Raw genomic sequence first — 20,651 nt, 5'->3', positions numbered from 1 at the left:
ATAAATATAAATAAATAAATAATTCCAGGGATTTGTCTCATGATTCGTGGGCGTTGGGATGCCATGGTAATCAGAACAGACTGTGAACATCCTCCAAAAGTCTGTTCCTCATTTTTAAGATGAAGATGTGGCCTGAGTGCAGAAACATCCATTTATTTGCATGTGTGCGCGGAAGTGTTTGGTCAGGGCAATAATTTGAAATATTTATTTTCTGTTATTTTCTTTTTTTGTTGTTGTTAATGAATTATTTATTTCTTTTTTCAAAAAAAAAATTCCTGGCATTTAATCTCTTCTGTTTTCTATTCTTTAAAATGTATTATAAATTAATTGGTCATGCTTTATTCTAATGTCCAGTTCTTTCCATTAACAAACCAGTAACTGAACAACTTTTGCCTCAATAATCTCCTAATTTGCTGCTTATTAATATTTAGTAAATGTTGCAGGGTGATGTTATTTTAATAATTGAATGTGTTATCTTAATTAAACAGAGCAGGAGCCCTTAAGTTATTTTTATTTTTCCATGTGAGAGTCCATTAATGCTTATGGCGGGTCCCTGGCCTCTGCACCCCCCAACACTGCTGAGCACTTGTACTGTATGTGTGCTTGTATCGATGTATGTTAGATAAAACTCTCATTCCCACTCTCATCCTCACACAAAGACTTGAACTATTATCACAACAATTAACACCTGTCATAAATCACAGAAAGAGAGAGTCAAAGAGGGAGATGAAACTTGTCATCGACTGCACCATCTGTCTGTTTCACGCTGATTGATGGATTCCACTCCCGAAGTTATTGTTTTTCAGCCCTTCTTTACAAAAAGGATTAATTTCATTTTTCTCCCCTCATTAAGCATCCCATTTTGATGATATTGACAGGCACTATTTAACTGCCACTGCTTTTGATAGAACATCACTGAGATACAAGTTATGACATCCCAAAAGAGAGGGGAGTTATATATATATGAAGTGAAGTGTCCCTTTGTTTTTCATTTCCAACAATACCACTACTATAAAATTAAATTAATTTTATATTTGATATATACCCATGGTATTGAATGATTACCAAATTCATTTGATTCATAGTATGGCTCTCTGATAATAATATTGCACCACCCTAGTTTCACATTTTTGTACAGGGAACACAACGTAAATTTTTCATCTGAGCATTTCTGCAGTGTAAAACTAATCACATTTTCATTATATCCGGTAATATTAAGTGCATAGATGGTCATAGATGGCTAAGAATATCCTTACAAATAAAATTAACTTCACATTTAGCAGGACAATCACTCGACCATCTTTGGGTTTCTAAATGATCCCCTTTGAGGCACAGCTACAGGTTGTATGCTTAATGAAATGCAAGGTGTCCTTGTTCTGTTGCTGTTTTGTCATGCCAAGGGAGTGTGCAGGGGGGCATTGGATGCCCTATGATAAGAGCTCTTTGCTAATGAGAATTCATACTCTCTGTTCTTCTGCTGGCCATATCAGAGGCTTCAGTAACTGACTTTATTTTAGGAGCATCACTGGGGATTGACCGAAGGACAGCATGAAAGCTCCTCAGTCCAGACAACCTTTGTTTTACTGCAGTATATGTTAATGGCTGGGCAGAAGAATGTAGTTTGATGGTTCTATCATATGTTCATATGTTCTATTTATCTATCTATCTATCTATCTGTCTGTCTGTCTGTCTGTTCGTCCGATCCATCCATCCATCCATCCATCATCTGTTGTTCATTGTAATCGACAGAGAAGTCTCCCCTCCCCCCAGCTGACTTCTTTTGCTTTACCTTAAGAGTGTCTTTGATCAATGTTTGATCAAGCAGAATAAGCTGCCTATAACATATTGCAAGGTGGTGCTTCTGAATGCAATCAGCTCCAAGACGTGCATTCAAAGCCCAGCTCTGCCCAGATCATCACCATTCCCCTACATGACTCCGTGTTTGTTCTAGTGAATACTTCTGGATGATTTAATGGATCAATCAGGACGGCAGAAGGCATTCTGAGGTTTCTTACATCCTTCAAGACCACTGATCCATCAATCTATGCGGCGTTAACATTAAGCCAGACCACTCCTCTGGTTAAACCTTGCTGTAGAGGCCAGTGTAGCGCTCAGGGTCATTGTGTCTCGCTGATTGCCCTTGAATACCCAAGCAGCTCAAGTGCTATTGAATCAGCTTTACGGAAAAGAGAACGAGGGATAGACGAACACATGGTTTCATCAGTGAGCAGTGGGGTCACCGGGAGGAAGCGAAGAAATTGAAGTGGTCATTAATTGGACTAGAATAATTTTTTATTTATGTTTGATACATTGCATTATAATCGTGAATAACTAAAAACAGATTACAGATCACGCAGAGCAAAATACTTCAGCATCACAGTGATTTTTCATCTGAATGTTAGTATAGCAAACGAGCGGCAATTATCATGAGTGTTTATTCAAGACTGATGCAGCAGGTCGGGAGGGAGGGTATGTAATATAAGACTAACTCAGATATGAGTATAGGATGAAGAGATACTAATGAAACTCTTAGAGGAACAGTCAGCCACATGGTGCAAAAGAGAAGTGATAGTGTGTTGTGAGTGTGTTCGGAGACAAAAAAAATAAGCAGGTGTTATATAAACAGTCAGGTTCATACAGTACATTGAGTAAAATCATGAAAAAGGTTATAGAAAAAGAAAAAAGCAAGCATCATTCCCACAGAAGAAGCAAGAGGTGTTGCTCTGTTTGATGGAAAAAGAGAAGGGAAATAAAGGAAAGGGAGGGGAAGATACTTAGAGAGAGAAAGAGAGCAAAGGGGGTGAAATTGCAGCTGATGGTGCTCAGTCAAGGGCAGAGAGCACCTCTACGGGCTCTTCACCAACTGCTCCTGAAATGTGCCAGAAAGACAGAGATTGAGAATTGAAAAGCTTGAAAGAAGTGAAAGAAAGATGGAAATCAATAGACTGTCTCCCTGGATGCCAATATAACCCTCCCACTCCCCAAGGCCTGCACAAATTAAAAGAAAAAATGTATACTGCAAGTAGATAGAAAAAAGCTGAACTAAAACAAAAATCTAGAGGAAGAATGCAATATTGAAGATATCCACACTTTAATTGCTGAAATTCTACTGAATGCAAAGAGATCTCATTTTAGCATTCCTAAAGTCCAGATAAGGTTTCGTTTCTGAAATTAAAAAGAGGCTTTATACTTGTGTATACATACACAAGATTAGTTTTTTTCAAGTATTTTTATTTCATCATTGGATATTCTGTACACCTAAAACAGTCTTGGAATTTATTAAATGTAATTGTTTATGCTGTATGTATTTGGTTTTCAAATTAAAAACCAATTTAACCTTTTAATGAACTATTATACAGTCCCTGTTGTCACTGATTCTTCTTGTACATTTTCTACTTAGCATTATTGTCTTCAGAATGGAAATAATATTTCGAATAGGTTTTATACGCTCTCTGTCATGCTCTCTCTTAAAAACACTTTTTAGAACCGATACACAAAATTTTGCCACCTCACACTGAAATAGCTGATCATGAGTGGTTGAGTGCTGATATCAGAGATCCAGCCTGACCTCATGCATAAATTCACAGAAGGCTTATTTTACTTTTTTTGCTGGTAAATATCATTTGGAGATGGGCAGATGTGTTGCTCATAGGCATGCCAGTCACCATTGTTACAAAAATAAATAGAAAAATGCAGTTTTTCAAATGGAATGCAAAAAAGACAAAAAATAAATCCCAGCATGCTATGTGTCTGCCTGTTCTTTGGAATGTGGTGCCTTCGTTTTCTTCCTTATATTAGATGCGTTTTGCTGTAGGCATAAGCACACGAGCTGTTAACCCTGGAACAGCATTTGAAATGAAACTTCTATCAACCACACCACGTCTATCAACCACACCAGTTCTAGTAAACAATTGCAGGTGCATTTTAAAGTTTTTTCCCCCGTTGTTGTTGTGTCACATGTTTCTCAGATCAAATCTGTCCACATATTCAGTCATCCAGGAAAGCATCTAATGAATGAGATGGGTGTTCCTATCACACCCTTAAGACTTTCTGAAAGCTTTGTCTCACAAAAGTGTCAGAGTGACTTATGTTAGGCCAAGCAAGTAAAGCATCATTTCATGGTTCAGAGAGGTTTCTCATATTCTCAAATACTATTCGTATGTGTGTATTCTCCTCATTATTAGCTCTTTATGAAACAGTATCGATTAGTTATTGATTCCTGCCTGTTAAATGCACATTAGCAGTCTGGCTTGCATGTGACTAGCATCTGATTCAAAGAAAAACAGGTGGATGAGCAAAAAGCCATGTCAAATGGTCCTGTAACCAAATTACTGCGAGTCTAAACCTTTGTCACAGAGGATCTGTTCCAGAATATCCAATGTGCAGGATAAACATGCTGCATGCTAATTTCAGAATTTCGATGTTGTTGCTGTTTTTTTTTTTTTTTGCTAAATTACAAATAACATAGGCTTTCTCATCTTTTAGATTCCATAACGGCCAGAATAATACAGGAGCAAGAATCATATGTCTGATTTAGAGACTCCTGTAACAGCACTCCCATATTAGTTGAGTTATTATCTGAATGACCTTCTCCAGCGATGTGCAGAGCAGGGCGAAATAGACATATATGAATAGATTTCAAATCATTAGTCTGGGTTATCTTTCGAAAGCAGATTGTAGAGACAGATAATGGTCATGTACCGCAAGCTGCAGATGAATCATGTAGCCTAATGTAACTGTGTATAAAAAGACAAAATATTTGTTGCTGTGTTAAGGATGTTTAGTGAATTTCTTTAAAAAGCTTGCCCTAAGTATTTCACCCTGCTAACTGCAAAATAAAGAGAAAAGAAAAGGCCAAGGGTGAAAGTTAGAAAGTTTCGCTGTTTATTGTTTGGTTTAGTTAAATTTGTCATAACGTGGCACACTTGAAAAATGAATCCTGAAACGGCTTCTGTTCCATAGAAACAAGTTTTCGCTTCTTATGTAACGTTTTTTTTTTTTTTTTTTTTCTACCAGGATAAATTGAGACTGGAATTTATTTTCTGTTCCATTAAAGTGCTGAACTGAATGGCACTGAGCAAATGGCTTTTCAAGCCTGCTGGTTACTTTCTTAATCTATATACCGCTTTCCAGCCCTATGGACAAAAATGATAAGTCTCAGTTATGAAAAGCAGTGCTGAGTTAAACAGAACAATAAATTAGGAGACGTGAGAGTCTTCTCTGTGGGATAACAATTGGGGTCCATTTCGCAACCACATGCCGAGAAGAAATCTGGATATGCATATGTTTAGCGCTTGCCCATTGTGTTATTAGGGTCCTTGGGGATCAGTGTAAGTCTGTTTATTTGTGCCAGACCCCACACACACACGTGGCTACTCTTGCTCGCCTGATTTTATGTTTCATTTATATCATCAAACAAAGCGACTGCTGCCGTAATATTACATTTGTAATTCCACAGACACACACATACAGATTCCTTCACTTAGTGGTGCTGTCAGAGTCACTCAATCTAATCTTAGTCTCGTAATGCATGCCTTGCTCTCTTCTTCATTTGTCTCTGTTGATATCGGTCGACAGCACCAGGACTAATTAACTACTCAGCATTCATTTCTTATCCTTATTTCACACTCACCCACACACATACACACCGCTCAGATTTAGCTTAGGAGAATATTTAACCTTCCTGTCAGGAAGCAAAAGGGTTTTTAAACTTTTCTTAGTGGGTGGAAATTTTAGTTCCCTCAGGCAGGTTCGTCTGCCCACGATTCCCATCATGCAAAAATAATTCTGCATTTCATTTTCCAATTCAAATATGAAATGAGACAGCCAGTTCTAAGAACACTTTCATGAAGGTCAGTGTCTGAAACATTCTGAGGCTGAATCATATTTGTACCCATATTCTATTGTCTTTTTGTCTCTTATTTACCCCCATCCTATTCAAAAAAGAAAACATGAATGTTTATTCGTGGTTTTGGTGGATCATGAGGGAATCTCGGGATGCTTTGGAAACATTTCCCCACATTGAAAACATTCCAAATTAACCCAAATTCTAATCCAGTGCTGATTGTTACCAGATTAAAGATTTGAATCGCTGGAAGGTATTTGAGCATTGTCCTTGTTTTGTGTAGTCGTCCCATTTCATGCCAATTTATCCCAATTCACAGTGCCTTGATTGGCTTCCGCCGAGGAGGCTAATTACCCCTTTGTTGGCATGCAGAATCTCACTTTAGTTTGTGAGTGCACTCTCAGCCACTTCATTAATGGATGATGAAGAGGTGTCTGAAGGGAAAAGAGATCGTTTGAGAGAGAGCAATAGAGAGAGAAGGAGAGTTGAAGAGATTAAGATTCTCATCAGGTGAACCACAATCAGCTTTGTTAACTCAGAGTTCACCTTTCAGTGTTCTTTTCATTAAAACTATGAGGTTTTGGCTTGTTTTTGCAGTTTTCCAATGTATACTTTGATTCCATAGTATTTGAACACCTCAGGGTTGGTATGGTTATTAAAGAAATCTCTTATGCTCACATAGGATGCATGTATTTGATACAGTAAAAAAGTTTTTATCATAAAAACTTTTTTTCAAATGTAACTAATTCCTGTGATGGCAAAATTGACTTTTCAGAAATCATTCTAATTTTCTGATTGGGGTTAATACTTTTGATGAATAAAAGGTTCAAAAGAGCAGCAGTTAATTATTTAACTTGTCTGTTTGTTTGTTTGTTTGTTTATACCAATTTAATTCCGCCTTTCTGAATAAAAAATCGGACTCTAAACTTTTGAACTGTATTGTGAATATTTCTATGTAAGTGTGTGGTGTCAAAATATACTCTGGGCTCACGTTGTAGTAAAAAAAAAAAAAAAAAAACTTTTTAGACAGAGCCCCTTAATGCTGAAATTTTTTCTTAGCCTGCTGCAGCCCATGGTGTTCTTTATTTTGTGCCAACCATCATGTTTCCCAAAGGAGATGTTCTGTTCTTTTATAATGGGATGTGAAGGGTCATATTAAGATTTAGGGCTGCCTGTAAATTCAAAGTCTTGTGGCTTTTATGCACTTTCCTTGAACCTGTATATGACTGCATTTAGGGTGCTACTGTGTTTGTGTATGTGTGAGGTGGATTTCACAGGAAGTGATTATCCAGTGATTTATTTATTGTAGGGTCCTTTTACTTTTTGCTGTGGTTTGCTTTATCTGCAGTCTCCAGAGAAGAGGTGAACTACCACAGACTCTGAGTATGAGGGGCATTGAAATTTTGCTCTCCATTTAGATGCAAGGGAAAAATGTCTGTATATGAGAAAACTGTCATCCTCTGCAGTGAATAAACCTGTTTCTCAGCATTGTAGAAGTAAGCCGGGAAAGATTGTGTCATATTTTTTGTGTGACTCACATTTTCCATCTATAGGGGACAATCTCTGCAGTTTAGAGAGGAATGGCTTTGTTTCACCTTGATTTACTGATTCATACTGCGGTTCTTCTTTTCACCTTACTTTCAACAAATTTCATTTGGTTGAGGGAACCAACCAATATTTCCATTTAATGAAAATAAAGTTGATAATCTTACCTTTATAAAGATATACTGAAATAATCATCGTATTGATCTGGTAGTCATGATAAATGACAGCCATTGGAGGAGTGGAGAAAGTTCTCAGCTTATCTACAGTTAATGCCTGTTTTCTCCTAATTAAAGCATACGTGGTTAGTTGTGGGCCACAGAGCACTGTGAGTACTTGTTATTCCCATGCACGTAATACACCTACGATAATGCACAGCCTAACCGATGGGGTGAAAACTGCAATTACCGAAGCTTATTAGACATCCTTCGGTTCAAGCGCAAAGTGACTTGCTGTATAAAGTGACAATTATCCACTTGTCCATCACGAAAATAATGACATTACATCACATTACCTTTGACAGGTGTCTTGTGTTATTAATACCAGGTAATTTAATGAAGAGTAACCTTAGATTTGGTGAATTATTGCTCTCAGTAGGACAATGCAGCAGGTTCGCAGAGACTCGGATTGTAACATATAATTTTAACTTGTGAACTCAATTAGCCTCTGTTACCACAGGGAGAAGGGCACCACTGCTTGCCTGAAATGGATGGATATTCCTGTAACTGATCATTTGTGCTTCCTCCAATATTATGATGGAGATATTCACAGCATGACAGCTGAATCAATTCAGCAGTGCTGTCATTCATTCTTTAGGTGGTGTACTGTACAAAATTAACACAACCTTCAATTCTGTGACTTTGATTCCCGTTATTATTTTATCTGAGTAACTCTGTGATATCCTTTCAGAGTTCTTTTATAGTGCCTTTTATCTATGAGTTGATATTTTTTGGTATTCATTGCTCTATTGTGTGTCTTTCGTTGTGTTTTACAGATACAGTTTCCATGAGCTAAAAACTTGCACCAGGAAATGCTATGGATATCCTCAGCGCTGTAGATTTCTCCTTCACATAGCATTTTGAGTGGACCACTTCAACGTTCCTGAACTTCCAAACTCTTCTTCCTGTAAGTGGCTGTCAGCGGCCATGAGTGGAAGGAGCTCAGATTGATACAGGGTGACAGGAAAAGACATCAGAAGATGGGGGCACCTGGTGGGCCAGTTCTGGCTGGGTTTGGCTCTACGACATCCTCCCTGGACCTCGTTGGCTGGATGGTCTGGCCTGGGAATACCACCGTGAGCCTGAACCAGAGCCTCTTCGCAACTGACTACAGCTTTAATATCTCCTCCTCTTCTTCATTCTCTCCTCAAGGGGTTGAAAAGGAGTCAATGAAGGAGAAGAACTGGCCAGCTCTGCTGATTCTTGTGATTATCTTTCTGACGATAGGAGGAAATATTTTGGTTATTTTGGCCGTGTCGCTGGAGAAGAAGCTGCAAAACGCAACCAACTTTTTCCTACGATCGCTTGCAGTGGCGGACATGCTGGTCGGCATCTTAGTCATGCCTATCTCGCTCATTAACATCCTGTATGGTGAGTTAAAATTTTGATGCCATGGACCCCAAATATGACCTATTTATTGTACTATTTGTATTTATTTATTTATTTACTTACTTACTTACTTATTTACTTTTTAATTTTCATTTTTCAGATTTTTTTTCCTGACATTTTAAACTATAAATATGGAGGGGGAAATTTTTTTTAATATTGCCTCTATAGTAAGTTAACAGGGTTTATTTTCATCTAATGCCATAGACCCAAAAATATCATATCCTTCATGATAAATAAAACTGTCTGAAAACTAAAACAAGTTTCAAAACATGTCTAAATATGCTCACCTGGGTCCGTTCATTTATATAAGTAGAAATCATCTATAAAATCATGTCTCAGTAAGATATGGGAACATGTAAACCGCTTTAAAGAAAATTACATTTGTATATTAGCATCATTAGATATTCAAGTAAGCTAAGACCCAATACATACATTTAAAATTGTAATCCAGTATTTTCTCTCAAATAGTCCTGTCATCATCAGTACAGTAATCTTGGGATAGCCTGGGCCATGAAGGATCCATCAGTTGTATCCTTCATCACCTGGTAAACGTAGGTTTGAAGGAGCTTTCGAATTAGGGCCATTTGAATTTAGCCTTCGAATGATGCAGGACACAGATAATGTCATCAGGTTTTGCACTTTGGAGTGGTGTATTGTGGGTAAAGTATTCCAGGGTGACCTATAGGCCAATGTGCATTGACTTTTAGGGTGTATAAAATTCAAATGGGATGCAAACTTTAAAATAATTCATATAGCATCACGAGAAGCCACACTTCCCATAATATAACATCAGTGGCATTTCTACAAGACCCAGGAGCTTTTTCACTCGTGCAAGGCAGTCCTTCTCCTCCAAATAACATGGCTCATTATACAAATGACACCATAGAATATACTCTGGTTAAATAACACATTTAATTGGTCTTTCTACCATAACTCAAGAGATGATAACGTTTTTTTTTTTTTTTTTTTTTTTAAGTTAGGGTTTAGGTTGATTTAGTTGGGAGACTGTACATGAGTTTAATTATGTATGGTACAGAGCACTGACAAAGTCAGAAAGGAAAGGGCCAGAGGAGGCAAGATTTAATAGCTTTATAACACTGTATAGTGTGAAATTTCCCTTCACGGAGCGAGAGAAAGAGAGGCAGGCGGTGGGGGGCACATTGAGAGAGACAGAAGCTTGTTTGGCATTGCTTTGCTCAGAAGCCCACAGAAATATCGCCTGTGGCAGAATTCAGATCGTTTTCCAGTCCAGCTGCCTCTGAGCAACTGAGCTGTCTGCTTTAGAGTATTTCTGGCTCTTGCTATCAGTACAGGGGGCCACACTGTCCATCTCTCCTCAGCCATGGGGGAGCTCTTTCAGGATGCATCGCCTCGCCAATCTCTGGACATGAGTGGGTTAGCTGAGCTCTCTCAGACTCCCTTCATATTGATTACGGAAGATGTCCTACCTTTTTAAATGATCTAAGTTGCTTGTCAGCTGTAGATAGTGCACATGATGAGCTTGCATTTGTCAGTTCGAGAGGGAAGGACGTTATTGATCACAAAGAGATATTGACCAGTACAGCAGCCTGCAGACCCTCAGAGCAAACAGAGCATCAGAAAAGAGGCAATTTAGTGGCGAGAGAGAACAAACGGTCATGGATGCATGCACATAGATTGATTAGATGGTTTTTTATATATATATTTTCTATTTCCTATTATTTATATTTTCCGTTATGTTGTATCTTGTTCCTTTTATTTTTATAATTTATAGTCGTTATAGTTTTTACGTTTTAGTTTTTGGTTTTGTTATTTTAGTATTTCACTCTAAACTTCAGGAAGCCTGTTGCCAGCATGGAATAAAAAAAAAAAAGTAATTGTTTCTTCTAAAGACTTTTTCCTAACAATTCAGAATCTATATCTAACTATTCAGATGAATTTATTCACAGCTTAAGCTGATGTTAACTCACAATTTGCGAGATATAAAACTTAGAATATAAACTTTTTAAGTGAAGTGACATTCAGCCAAGTATGGTGACCCACACTCAGAATTTGTGCTCTGCATTTAACCCATCTGAAATGCACACACACAGAGCAGTGAACATACACACACACTTTGAGCACACACCCAGAGCAGTGGGCAGCCATTTATGCTGCGGCGGGAGTTCGATGCCTTGCTCAAGGGCACCTAAGTCGTGGTATTGAAGGTGGAGAGAGAACTGTACATGCACTCCCCCCACCCACAATTCCGTCCGGCCCGAGACTAGGACCCACAACCCTTCGATTGGGAGTCCAACCCTCTAACGATTAGGCCACGACTTCCCCACGACTTAAATTCAATTGAACTAAAAAAGAAAAGTAAATAATGCTATTACAACAAATAAGTTAACGACAATCAATAGCAAAACAGATGTAATTTCAGAAATCCATAATAGGGGCACTTTTACATTTTAAAGGCTTCAAAAATACTGTTATGTTTGAATGCCCAGAACGCATAAAATGTTTCCTGTTTTTAGTTGAAAACTGTATAAACACTCTCTTAGTTTATGACTTTGGCATGCACAAAAACACAGTCCACACTGAAGTGTATTTATAAAAAGTCAAGCATGCACTCTAATACATTCAACCTCTTAAACATAACTGAGACTAAATAACATCAACCTTTGGTGTTGTGCCCATACGTTTCTTGGGTTTCGGGTGTCTTCCAACCAGATGACAGGGAATGATACACACCCTCCCCCCCAACACACACATAAGCACACAGATTGAACAGATAAAGATGGAGTGGAGGGATTCAGCGGCATGTTGTCATAAACAGTGAGCCTGTGATGGCCATTACCAGGAAGCTGTCAGAGCAAAATATCATCAACTGTTCGAATGTGTGAACGTGTGCTTTCCACACCCACATACGAATGCTTTCACGCTCATAAACTCAGACATGCCTGTGCCTACACACACACACACACACACACACACACACAAAGACATAAAAATAGTTTTCCACTGCAGTAGATGCGGCAATGATGGATTTCACACTCCTCATTTCATTGTTGGTGTCTAATAGTGTGCGATTGTGTGTTTGGTGGGGGTGGGGGTGGGGGGGAGTGTACCATGTATCTGTGAATGAGCTGGCATGTGAGTTTCATAAGATATAGCAGTCTGACCTTGATTCAGTCCGTTTAATCTGTGTTAAGTTCCAGTGCATCATCTCCAAAACGGATGAAAAAGAGGGTGAGATATGGGTTTTATAATGGAGTGGTGTGGCCTACTCACGTCTATTAATGTCTGGAGGAAGCATAGAAACCATATCACTGAGGATCGGACAAAGATGGACAAGGAAAGAGCGAGACAGTGCAATAGAGTGAAATCAGAGAGAGGCATTAGAGTCATTACCTCTGGGAACATACAGTGGCAGGATATGTTTAAGATGAGCTATATACTGATAATCGGCAGCTCAGATGGTGCTAAACTGATAGACATCTCAAAAATCAATTCTGTCTCGTGTCAAAAGAGCGGTTCTAGGCCTCTTAAGGTTAAGTTTCTATTTTTGCTGCTACTTTGCTATTCTATTTTCCCCTAGTCTGTTTTCTAAATTTCACTTTGTCTGTCTTTTATATGTATTCATTATTTTATTTTTAGTTTTTTATCTTTGCATTTTCTCTATGAATTCAAACATTAACACCTAAACCCCAGTAATACAATGGTTAAAATGTTAATCATGTAGTTCGCAGTTCTTGGTCTGCCTCGAAACCACACCAATGCCAAGGTGATAGGTTTGATTACTGAGTAACACACATGCTGGCAAAATGTTTACTTTGAATGCAATGTAAGTTGCTTTGGGTAAAATCATCTAAAGGGAGATAAACACAAGTAATTAAAGAGGAATATTTTTTTTAATTGTTAGATCAGTTACTTATTTTAGAGATCAATTACACTTATAAAGGTACCAAAAGGAGGTTTTTACAGCAATATAGTAAAATATTTATGGGCTCACCAATGAACCTTGAATTTCCTTGTTTTTAAAATAAGTTTTTTTTTTCTTAGTGAAGAATATATCAATAGTAATATTTTTTTTTAAATAATTTTGCTCTACAAAGAACATTTTGTACAAAGATGGATTCCATGGATGTTAAAGGTGATTTATGGAACTCTCAATGCCAATGAAGAACCTTTCTTTTTAGTGTAGGGTGAACGCATGAGACTTATAGAATATATCTTTTATATGTATATGTATGTATATTTGTGTGTGTGTGTATGTATGTTTATTTAGAGCTTTTTAGAAAATGATTTACTTGTTAATTGTACAAAAACAAAAAATAATTTCCTCTCACTAAAATGTACTGTTCAACAAATGAATTAATTCAAATAAATTGGACTTCCCAGCACTAACCATCATTTTTGTGAATTGATTACCATTTGTGACCATAGTTTTACTACAAATTCCATTGTTAAGCTGTGGTTAGTGTAACATCATGGCTAATTTGTGGTCACCATGGTTTAACAATAGTAACCATTGTTTTTAGGATTCATTTATCATAACATCATTGTTCATTTTTGGTTGTGTTGTTGTCTGCCATAGCTCCCTCAGTATTTTGAGTGATCAGTAATGGGCTGCTGCTGTTAACAGTTGCTAGGAGTTTAAGTCTTAACTATTTAAACAAAAACAAAATTACAATTACTCATTCATGATCCTGACCTGCACTTGACGTCCTCCTAAACAGGTCAGTAGTTTGCCTCTCTGCACCACCTAGGCACTTCCACTTATTCTCGAGTCTCTTGCATTGATTAAACCGTTCGGCCTCCATGAGCTAAAGAATAGGCTTGTTAGTCACGACTAACCGATTAATGATTTATTCAAAATTTATTATCAAATGTTTGGAAATAATCACTTTAGTACAAAACGGGGCAGCCGGCCAAATTGGCAGCCAGGCCACTGGGAATTCTCCCGGTTCTCCTGTGCCTGGTGTTGTATCTGGGATGTATTGTGATGACTACTTTTAGTAACTCCACACCACTGGCTGTCTTTCTTTCTGCCTGCAGGAATTAAACCTTCATTTGAGGCATTGAATCTGACCTAATTCCTTGACTTGGCTTCATCTCTTTCTCTCGTACCTTATTTAACCACATAATCTCTAACCTTGCAGATCTGCTGCTGTAATTTTTTTTTTCTCATTTAAGAAAGGTGTAATTGCATATACTGTAGAACATGAATGGGACCACCACAGAGATACGGACAAAAGGAGAGGAAAACCCCTTTGCTCACCTTCTTTGTCCGAATACTTGCTGGTCCCATACCGGCAGAGAACTCTCTTATCATTAATTTGGCTAACTTGGCAAACAGACATTCCCCTCATCTTCGGTCCAGGTGTTCTGAACTCCACAATGCTGTCTGGATTTGGACCAGTCTCATTCAGCCCATGATTGGAGAGCCTGCACTTGCCCTGGGCTTCAATAAAACATAAAATTGACAGTGACTCACACCTCACGTGGTGTTAATATCATCCGAACCATCAGACATCCCCCTGTAGACCTTTCTGTAAGAGTATCTGACCCTGCATTAGAACGTGTCCTCTCTCAGGGACGTTTTCATTTTGTCACTTCTGTCACCTAAAAGCCTATCAATTGAAGCTCGAAATTTTGTATTACAGGGTATTATTACTTGTTCCCAACTCTTTGTGGGGAAGTCGTGGCCTAATGGTTAGAGAGTTGGACTCGCAATCGAAAGGTTGTGAGTTCGAGTCTTGGGCCGGCAGGAATTGTGAGTGGGGGGAGTGCATGTACAGTGCTCTCTCCACCTTCAATACCACGACTTAGGTGCCCTTGAGAAAGGCATTGAACCCCCAACTGCTCCCCGGGCGCCGCAGCATAAATGGCTGCCCAATGCTCTGGGTGTGTGTTCACAGTGTGTGTGTGTGTGTGTGCGCACTTCGAATGGGTTAAATACAGAGCACGAATTCTGAGTATGGGTCACCATACTTGGCTGAATGTCATGTCACTTGTTTATTTCAAGGTGAATAATAAATAGTCTTCTGAAACTCTTTTCTTTTTTCTTTTTTAGAGAGCTAAAGGAAACATCACTTTTACTATTGATGGCACTATTACTATTACACTGGTACTATTAGGCATTAAAACAGTCCAGTATAGTCAAATACATTTCTATATTGAAATAGTGAAGATTTCTGTGCCACCACAGACTGGTTGCTGGTCCCTTCCTGGCCAGCCCTATGAAAACATCCTGGCTTCCACCACTGCCGAAGAGGGCAAATATCTGTTCATTTCGAAGTATCTCTATTGCTCAAAAAAAAAAAAATGTTTGTGAATGGGCATTCAATTTACATTTGAGAGAAACTGAGAGGATTGAAAACAAGGATATAAACTAGCTAGTAGTATCAAGTAGATCTGACGAGTTAAATTCTTGCTACTTCATACTTCAGTACAAAACAATGCTGAATTTTGACAAAAAGAAGATTTATAAATGCCAGAATTGTGATTTTTATAATGTCTAAATATAAATCCATTAGCAAAACGTGTGAAAAGAACTGTATTACAAAGTGGAAATGGTAAATGAGAGAATTAAGGATGCTATGCTGCCATCTAGTGGTCATTATGGGAATCATGACATTCAATTGAATAGTTTGTTTTTCTACCAGGTGAAATCTTAACAGAAATATTCAATTTAGCATGTCAAATTTTCTCAATATTAAAAATAAAAAAATGCAGATATAAATTTTACTTAGTATTCACATTTTATATAAAATGTGCAAAAATATGAATAACTTTGAGGGAAATTAATGATGTATATCATATGTGTGTTTTGTGTTTTGAAAGTAAAAATGAATAAAAAAAAAAACATGTTCTACTTTCCACTTTTTTTCACTCCTGATAAGTTTGTATCCTTCTATGCACAAGCTAGTGAATGGGCTTTTGGTCACTGATTTGCAGAAAGTTTTCTGCAGGAGTTATTGTTGGGGGCCACTACTGTAGAATACAGGGGGGCGCCAACACTGATCTTGCATACCCCTCTGCAAATGTGCAGTTGCGCCCCAGTATGACTTTGTATCTCTCGCTCTCATCCATGAGCCTACACAACTCTAAATGACTTACTCTTTACATAACCTGACTGTTTCTTAATGTTGGTTATTTAAAGCCTTCTGACATAACAGCTCTTCTGCTCGTCTTAGCTCATCTGGACTTTTATAATGTGATCTGAAAAACCACTTTGCCTTCTGTTTCTCTTATATATCCTTTCTTTTTCTTTCTTTCTTTCTTTCTTTCTTTCTTTCTTTCTTTCTTTCTTTCTTTCTCAGCATCATTTTTTATGTGTATGACTGTCTCATAAAGGTTATTTACAAAGCATTCTCTCTCTGTCTTCCAGATTATGCCTGGCCATTGCCTAGCGCTCTTTGTCCTATTTGGATATATCTGGACGTGCTTTTCTCCACTGCTTCCATCATGCACCTGTGTGCCATTTCCCTCGACCGCTACGTGGCCATACGCAATCCAATCGAGCACAGTCGGTTCAACTCCCGCACCAAGGCCATGATGAAGATTGCTGCAGTTTGGACTATTTCAATAGGTCAGCAAAACACAGATAATATGAAATTGTATAAAATGCATTATTTCTTACAACAACATGTAACAAAAAAAATGTCTTGAGATGTTCATCAATCCCAGATAACAGGTAGAGGAAAACCTGCAGAAAAGAAAAGAGACACACAATTTTTTCACTGTCAGTGGAGGTCTTTAGATTGAACAGCTGTAGCATTTGTTCTTACTGAAGTCAATGTCAGTCCATTGCAATCCTGTTGAATCTATTACTGGAATGTGTTTGTATCTCATAGGACCTCCCAGAATGGCAGATTGTGTTGTGAGGTTTTTTCAAGGCTCCAGCTGGGTCTAACAGGCCCCTCAGATCAGCAACATTGAAAATTATTTGAAATTACATTGTGTAAAAAAAGCACCAGTTTTGGTGATTGTGGTGATTTTCTCCATCACCCAGAGTGGCGCCTCGAAATGCTTGGATTAATTGAATGTTTGTGATTGGTTTGGTAATCAGATACATCTAGTTAAGATCACCACCTACTGTTCAATAAAGTAAAGTTTGTGTGAGGGATGCCAAAGGATTGACATTCGACTGCATTAGCGCCATCTAGAGTACGACTTTTGACATATGGTGTAGAGTGACCATGACTGATCTATTACAAAACTTGTCTGCAGTGAAATCACTGATAGTTGTGTTTAAGTATAGAAAGACTCTCTAGCTTTCACTCTCCATCTCTGTCTCCCACTAAACTTTCTAGAAAATATAAAACTGTTCTCACCATGTTTTTTTATTAATGCAAGCCCACACACACAATATCTCGGACATGGTGTCTCTCTTTTTCTCCACCCACACAGGCTTTCCTTTCCTTTTTATTGTTGAGTGTGCTTTTATTTTTCTATTTGCAGTGTTCATTTACATTTTAGTGTATGTTTTAGTAACTTTATGTGCTTTTGTCTTTTTTTCTTCATAAAAACGAAAACAATACTGTTTCTATGTATCCCCCTATTATCTCTCTCTTTGTCTCCACAGAGGCTTCATGTCTCATTTGCTAATATTAGTTAGACTTAGTACTGTCAGTGCAGATGACAGAGTGTTCACACATCTCACCTCTGTCCCGTTTGAACTTGAGCCCAATGTTTATTTGATTCTTATCTGGATTCAAAGCAGCATTAAGTTTCTATCAGCCTTGACACTCTCATTCATCTGCTCTAATGAAATAAAAGATCCCCTCTCTCAACCATCAGGAATACTGATCTAGCTGGATAAGAGAGAGGATTTGTCTTGAGGATAGATCTCTGAGCACGATTCGCTGAAGCCTTTGGTCTTTTGTCTCTGGCATCTTGCGTTCCAGCTGCCTTTCTCATTTGCTAGTCTGACTGTTTCTTTGATGTTTGTTTATATATGTTTGTTTGATATTCTCCTACTTCTTCTAATAACAGGTATCTCGATGCCTATCCCAGTGATCGGACTCCATAACAGAGAAAAGGTCTTGAAAAACGGCAACTGTGCTCTGAATGAGGAACACTTCATATTGGTTGGCTCTTTTGTTGCCTTCTTCATTCCTCTGGTCATCATGGTGGTCACGTATTGTCTCACCGTCCAAGCGCTTCAGCGTCAGGCCTCAGTCTTCCTCTACGAGGGCAAAGCCTCTTCTCAACAGCCTTTGCAACCTCCAGCTCCACCTACTTCCCAGTTGGCTCCACCGCCGGCATCCCGCCGCAGCAGCCTGAACTGTCTACGGATCAGCACCAGCGATGGAAACATGCTGGGTCTGACCGTGCCCCTAGACACCATCTCAATAATCCCAAGTTCAGAAGCCCCATCTCAAATGAATTCTCCCGCTGGACGGGACCCAGCCGGAACCCATGGGCGACGAGGCATGATGCAGGCCATCAAGAACGAGCGGCGAGCATCCAAAGTGTTGGGTGTAGTGTTCTTCCTTTTCCTCGTCATGTGGTGTCCCTTTTTCATCACTAACGTTCTGTATGTCCTCTGCCATAAAGCCTGTAATGAGCCTGTGCTTACAGAACTGCTCAATGTTTTCGTTTGGGTGGGCTATATCTCATCAGGGGTCAATCCTTTAGTGTACACTTTGTTTAACAAGACCTACCGAAGGGCATTTTCAAGTTACATGCACTGCCAGTATAGACAGGTGGGTCTCAAACCCATCGCTATAAACACTCCTTGTCCATCCCATGCGGTAGTCACACCCATCCTGATCTGCGAGAAAGTTTCCATTGACCGGAACAGTAATTGCCGCAATGGGGACGGCAATGGAATCCGAAATCTGGAGCCCCACGACATGGACACTGACCCCGGACTGGAGCTGAAACCTGGAATATCAGAGCTGTCTATCAGCAGCAGTCACAGCCACATAGAACACACCAGCACTGTCTGAAAACTAGTTTTTAGTGTGACACGGAAAACAGGAACGAGCTACACGTGATGTTTAGGAGATGACGAATGTCTACGCAACCTCAGCTGTATCATAGCATAGAATGTATGCTGAGTCAGCTACAGAAACAATAATCTGACCAAGGTCAGAAATGGGAGAGGGAATGTAAAGTGTGTGTTTGTGTTAACAGGTTCAGATTTTTGAATGCCATTAAGTCCTGCATGAGCACCCAGTCTCTTACTAAAGCAGCATAAGAGACTGCAGTTCACGCAAATATTCGACAGATAGAGTCATAGCATCCTCTTGTGGTCAGTTGAATAATTACAACAAAAAATGTGAAGCCAAAAAAAGTTATTGTGTCATCCAAGCTAGTTGCATTAAAATATGGATGAAGCTATGCTGTCTTAATACACTTGCAAGTCAGATCATTGTCTGTGTAACTTGTAAACATCTCTAATATGATATGATGAATCCTTTGAGTTGCAGTAATCCAGTAACACAGAGGTTGTATCTTATTTGCTGAAGGAAAGGACTGCAGAACAATTGTTTTCTTCAAACTACTTCTTACAGTGACCTAGACAACTGGACCAAAAAGAACAATGGTGTGAAGTTCATACTTAACATAAAGCTTATTCTAAGACATAACAAACATGGTTTGAGTTTTGGTCTAAGTCCAAACTGCTTCTCAAGGATTTTTTTTCAACAGGTATTGAAGGAATCAACCTCTAGCTCTGGGGAACATGCTCTCCTGTGAATGTAAGGTTGGGAATAAGGTGATGATGACAGAGTGAGAGAAGAAACAAAACTGCACAACAGACAAGAGTACTGAAACAATTAACTTAATATGGACAAACTGTCCATGGCAAAAAATGTTGGTCTGTAAGACCAAAAAATGTTCATTTGAAGATGTCTAGGAACCTATTATGTATAAAGCTGTAAATTCTTGCTGTTTTCTGTGTAGACTCTAGAATTTCTCCTGTATCACCTTCCCCTGTTCAAAGTCCCATTTTTATACCATATAGCCTGTGAATGTTTTACCAAATCCCTTTTTTGTTACAAGAACAAACAAACAAGCCATCATCCTCACAGTGGTATAATTTTGTGAAGCTGCTATTTATTTAATAAAAGACAATTATCATTCTGCAGTACACCTCACTGTGTTTGTAAAGTTTTATAAAGTGAAGTGTATCCTGAAGAATTTGGGTACATCTACCTGCAATGGTATCAAATTGATTCCAGGACCCTGGACAGCACCAAATTTGTCAGTGTGTGAAAAAAATAATAATAATAAATATATATATATATATATATATATATATATATATATATATATATATACATATCTTTTTTTTTTACTTTTCTTCATTAAACATTTTTTCAGACTAAATTTCTTAATGCCATCTGTTAAACACAATCATGTATTTAAAATGGTTATGTGGAAATTACATCTATTTTGCCATCTGTTCAGGTATCTACAGACAAAATACTGAATAAAAAACACAATTTTAAGTCCTATGAGATAGCATGAAATTAATTTGTCAGATAATAATATCATGTCAATAAATCATCTGTTTAATACCTTAAAAATTTAATAAAATGGTAAAAATGGTGCTGTAAACTGCAGATAAAAAACAGGCCACATGAAGAAAAGAGCATAAGTTAAAAATTGAAATTAAACTGAACTTGCAGCAGATGTGTTCATTTATTATTTATATATAAATATATATATATATATATATA

General features: G+C 38.2%; 1 protein-coding gene across 1 annotated transcript in view; it reads left to right on the top strand.

The window, feature by feature from the left end:
- LOC113105731 (5-hydroxytryptamine receptor 2C) overlaps nucleotides 1-20,159 on the top strand; it is an 87,496-nt gene extending 67,337 nt beyond the window's left edge. Inside the window, exons 2-4 of the mRNA XM_026266991.1 lie at nucleotides 8,382-8,976; nucleotides 16,349-16,549; nucleotides 17,956-20,159. Of these exons, the coding sequence (XP_026122776.1) occupies nucleotides 8,586-8,976; nucleotides 16,349-16,549; nucleotides 17,956-18,914 (1,551 nt within the window). The 5' untranslated portion in view covers nucleotides 8,382-8,585 and the 3' untranslated portion in view covers nucleotides 18,915-20,159. The remainder of the gene's footprint in view (nucleotides 1-8,381; nucleotides 8,977-16,348; nucleotides 16,550-17,955) is intronic.
- Nucleotides 20,160-20,651: the final 492 nt, after the last annotated feature.

The sequence above is a fragment of the Carassius auratus genome, chromosome 7, assembly GCF_003368295.1.
Source record: "Carassius auratus strain Wakin chromosome 7, ASM336829v1, whole genome shotgun sequence".
Taxonomy (NCBI): domain Eukaryota; kingdom Metazoa; phylum Chordata; class Actinopteri; order Cypriniformes; family Cyprinidae; genus Carassius; species Carassius auratus.
The sequence above is the reverse complement of the archived record's forward strand: the minus strand, read 5'-3'. Positions and strand labels throughout refer to the sequence as shown.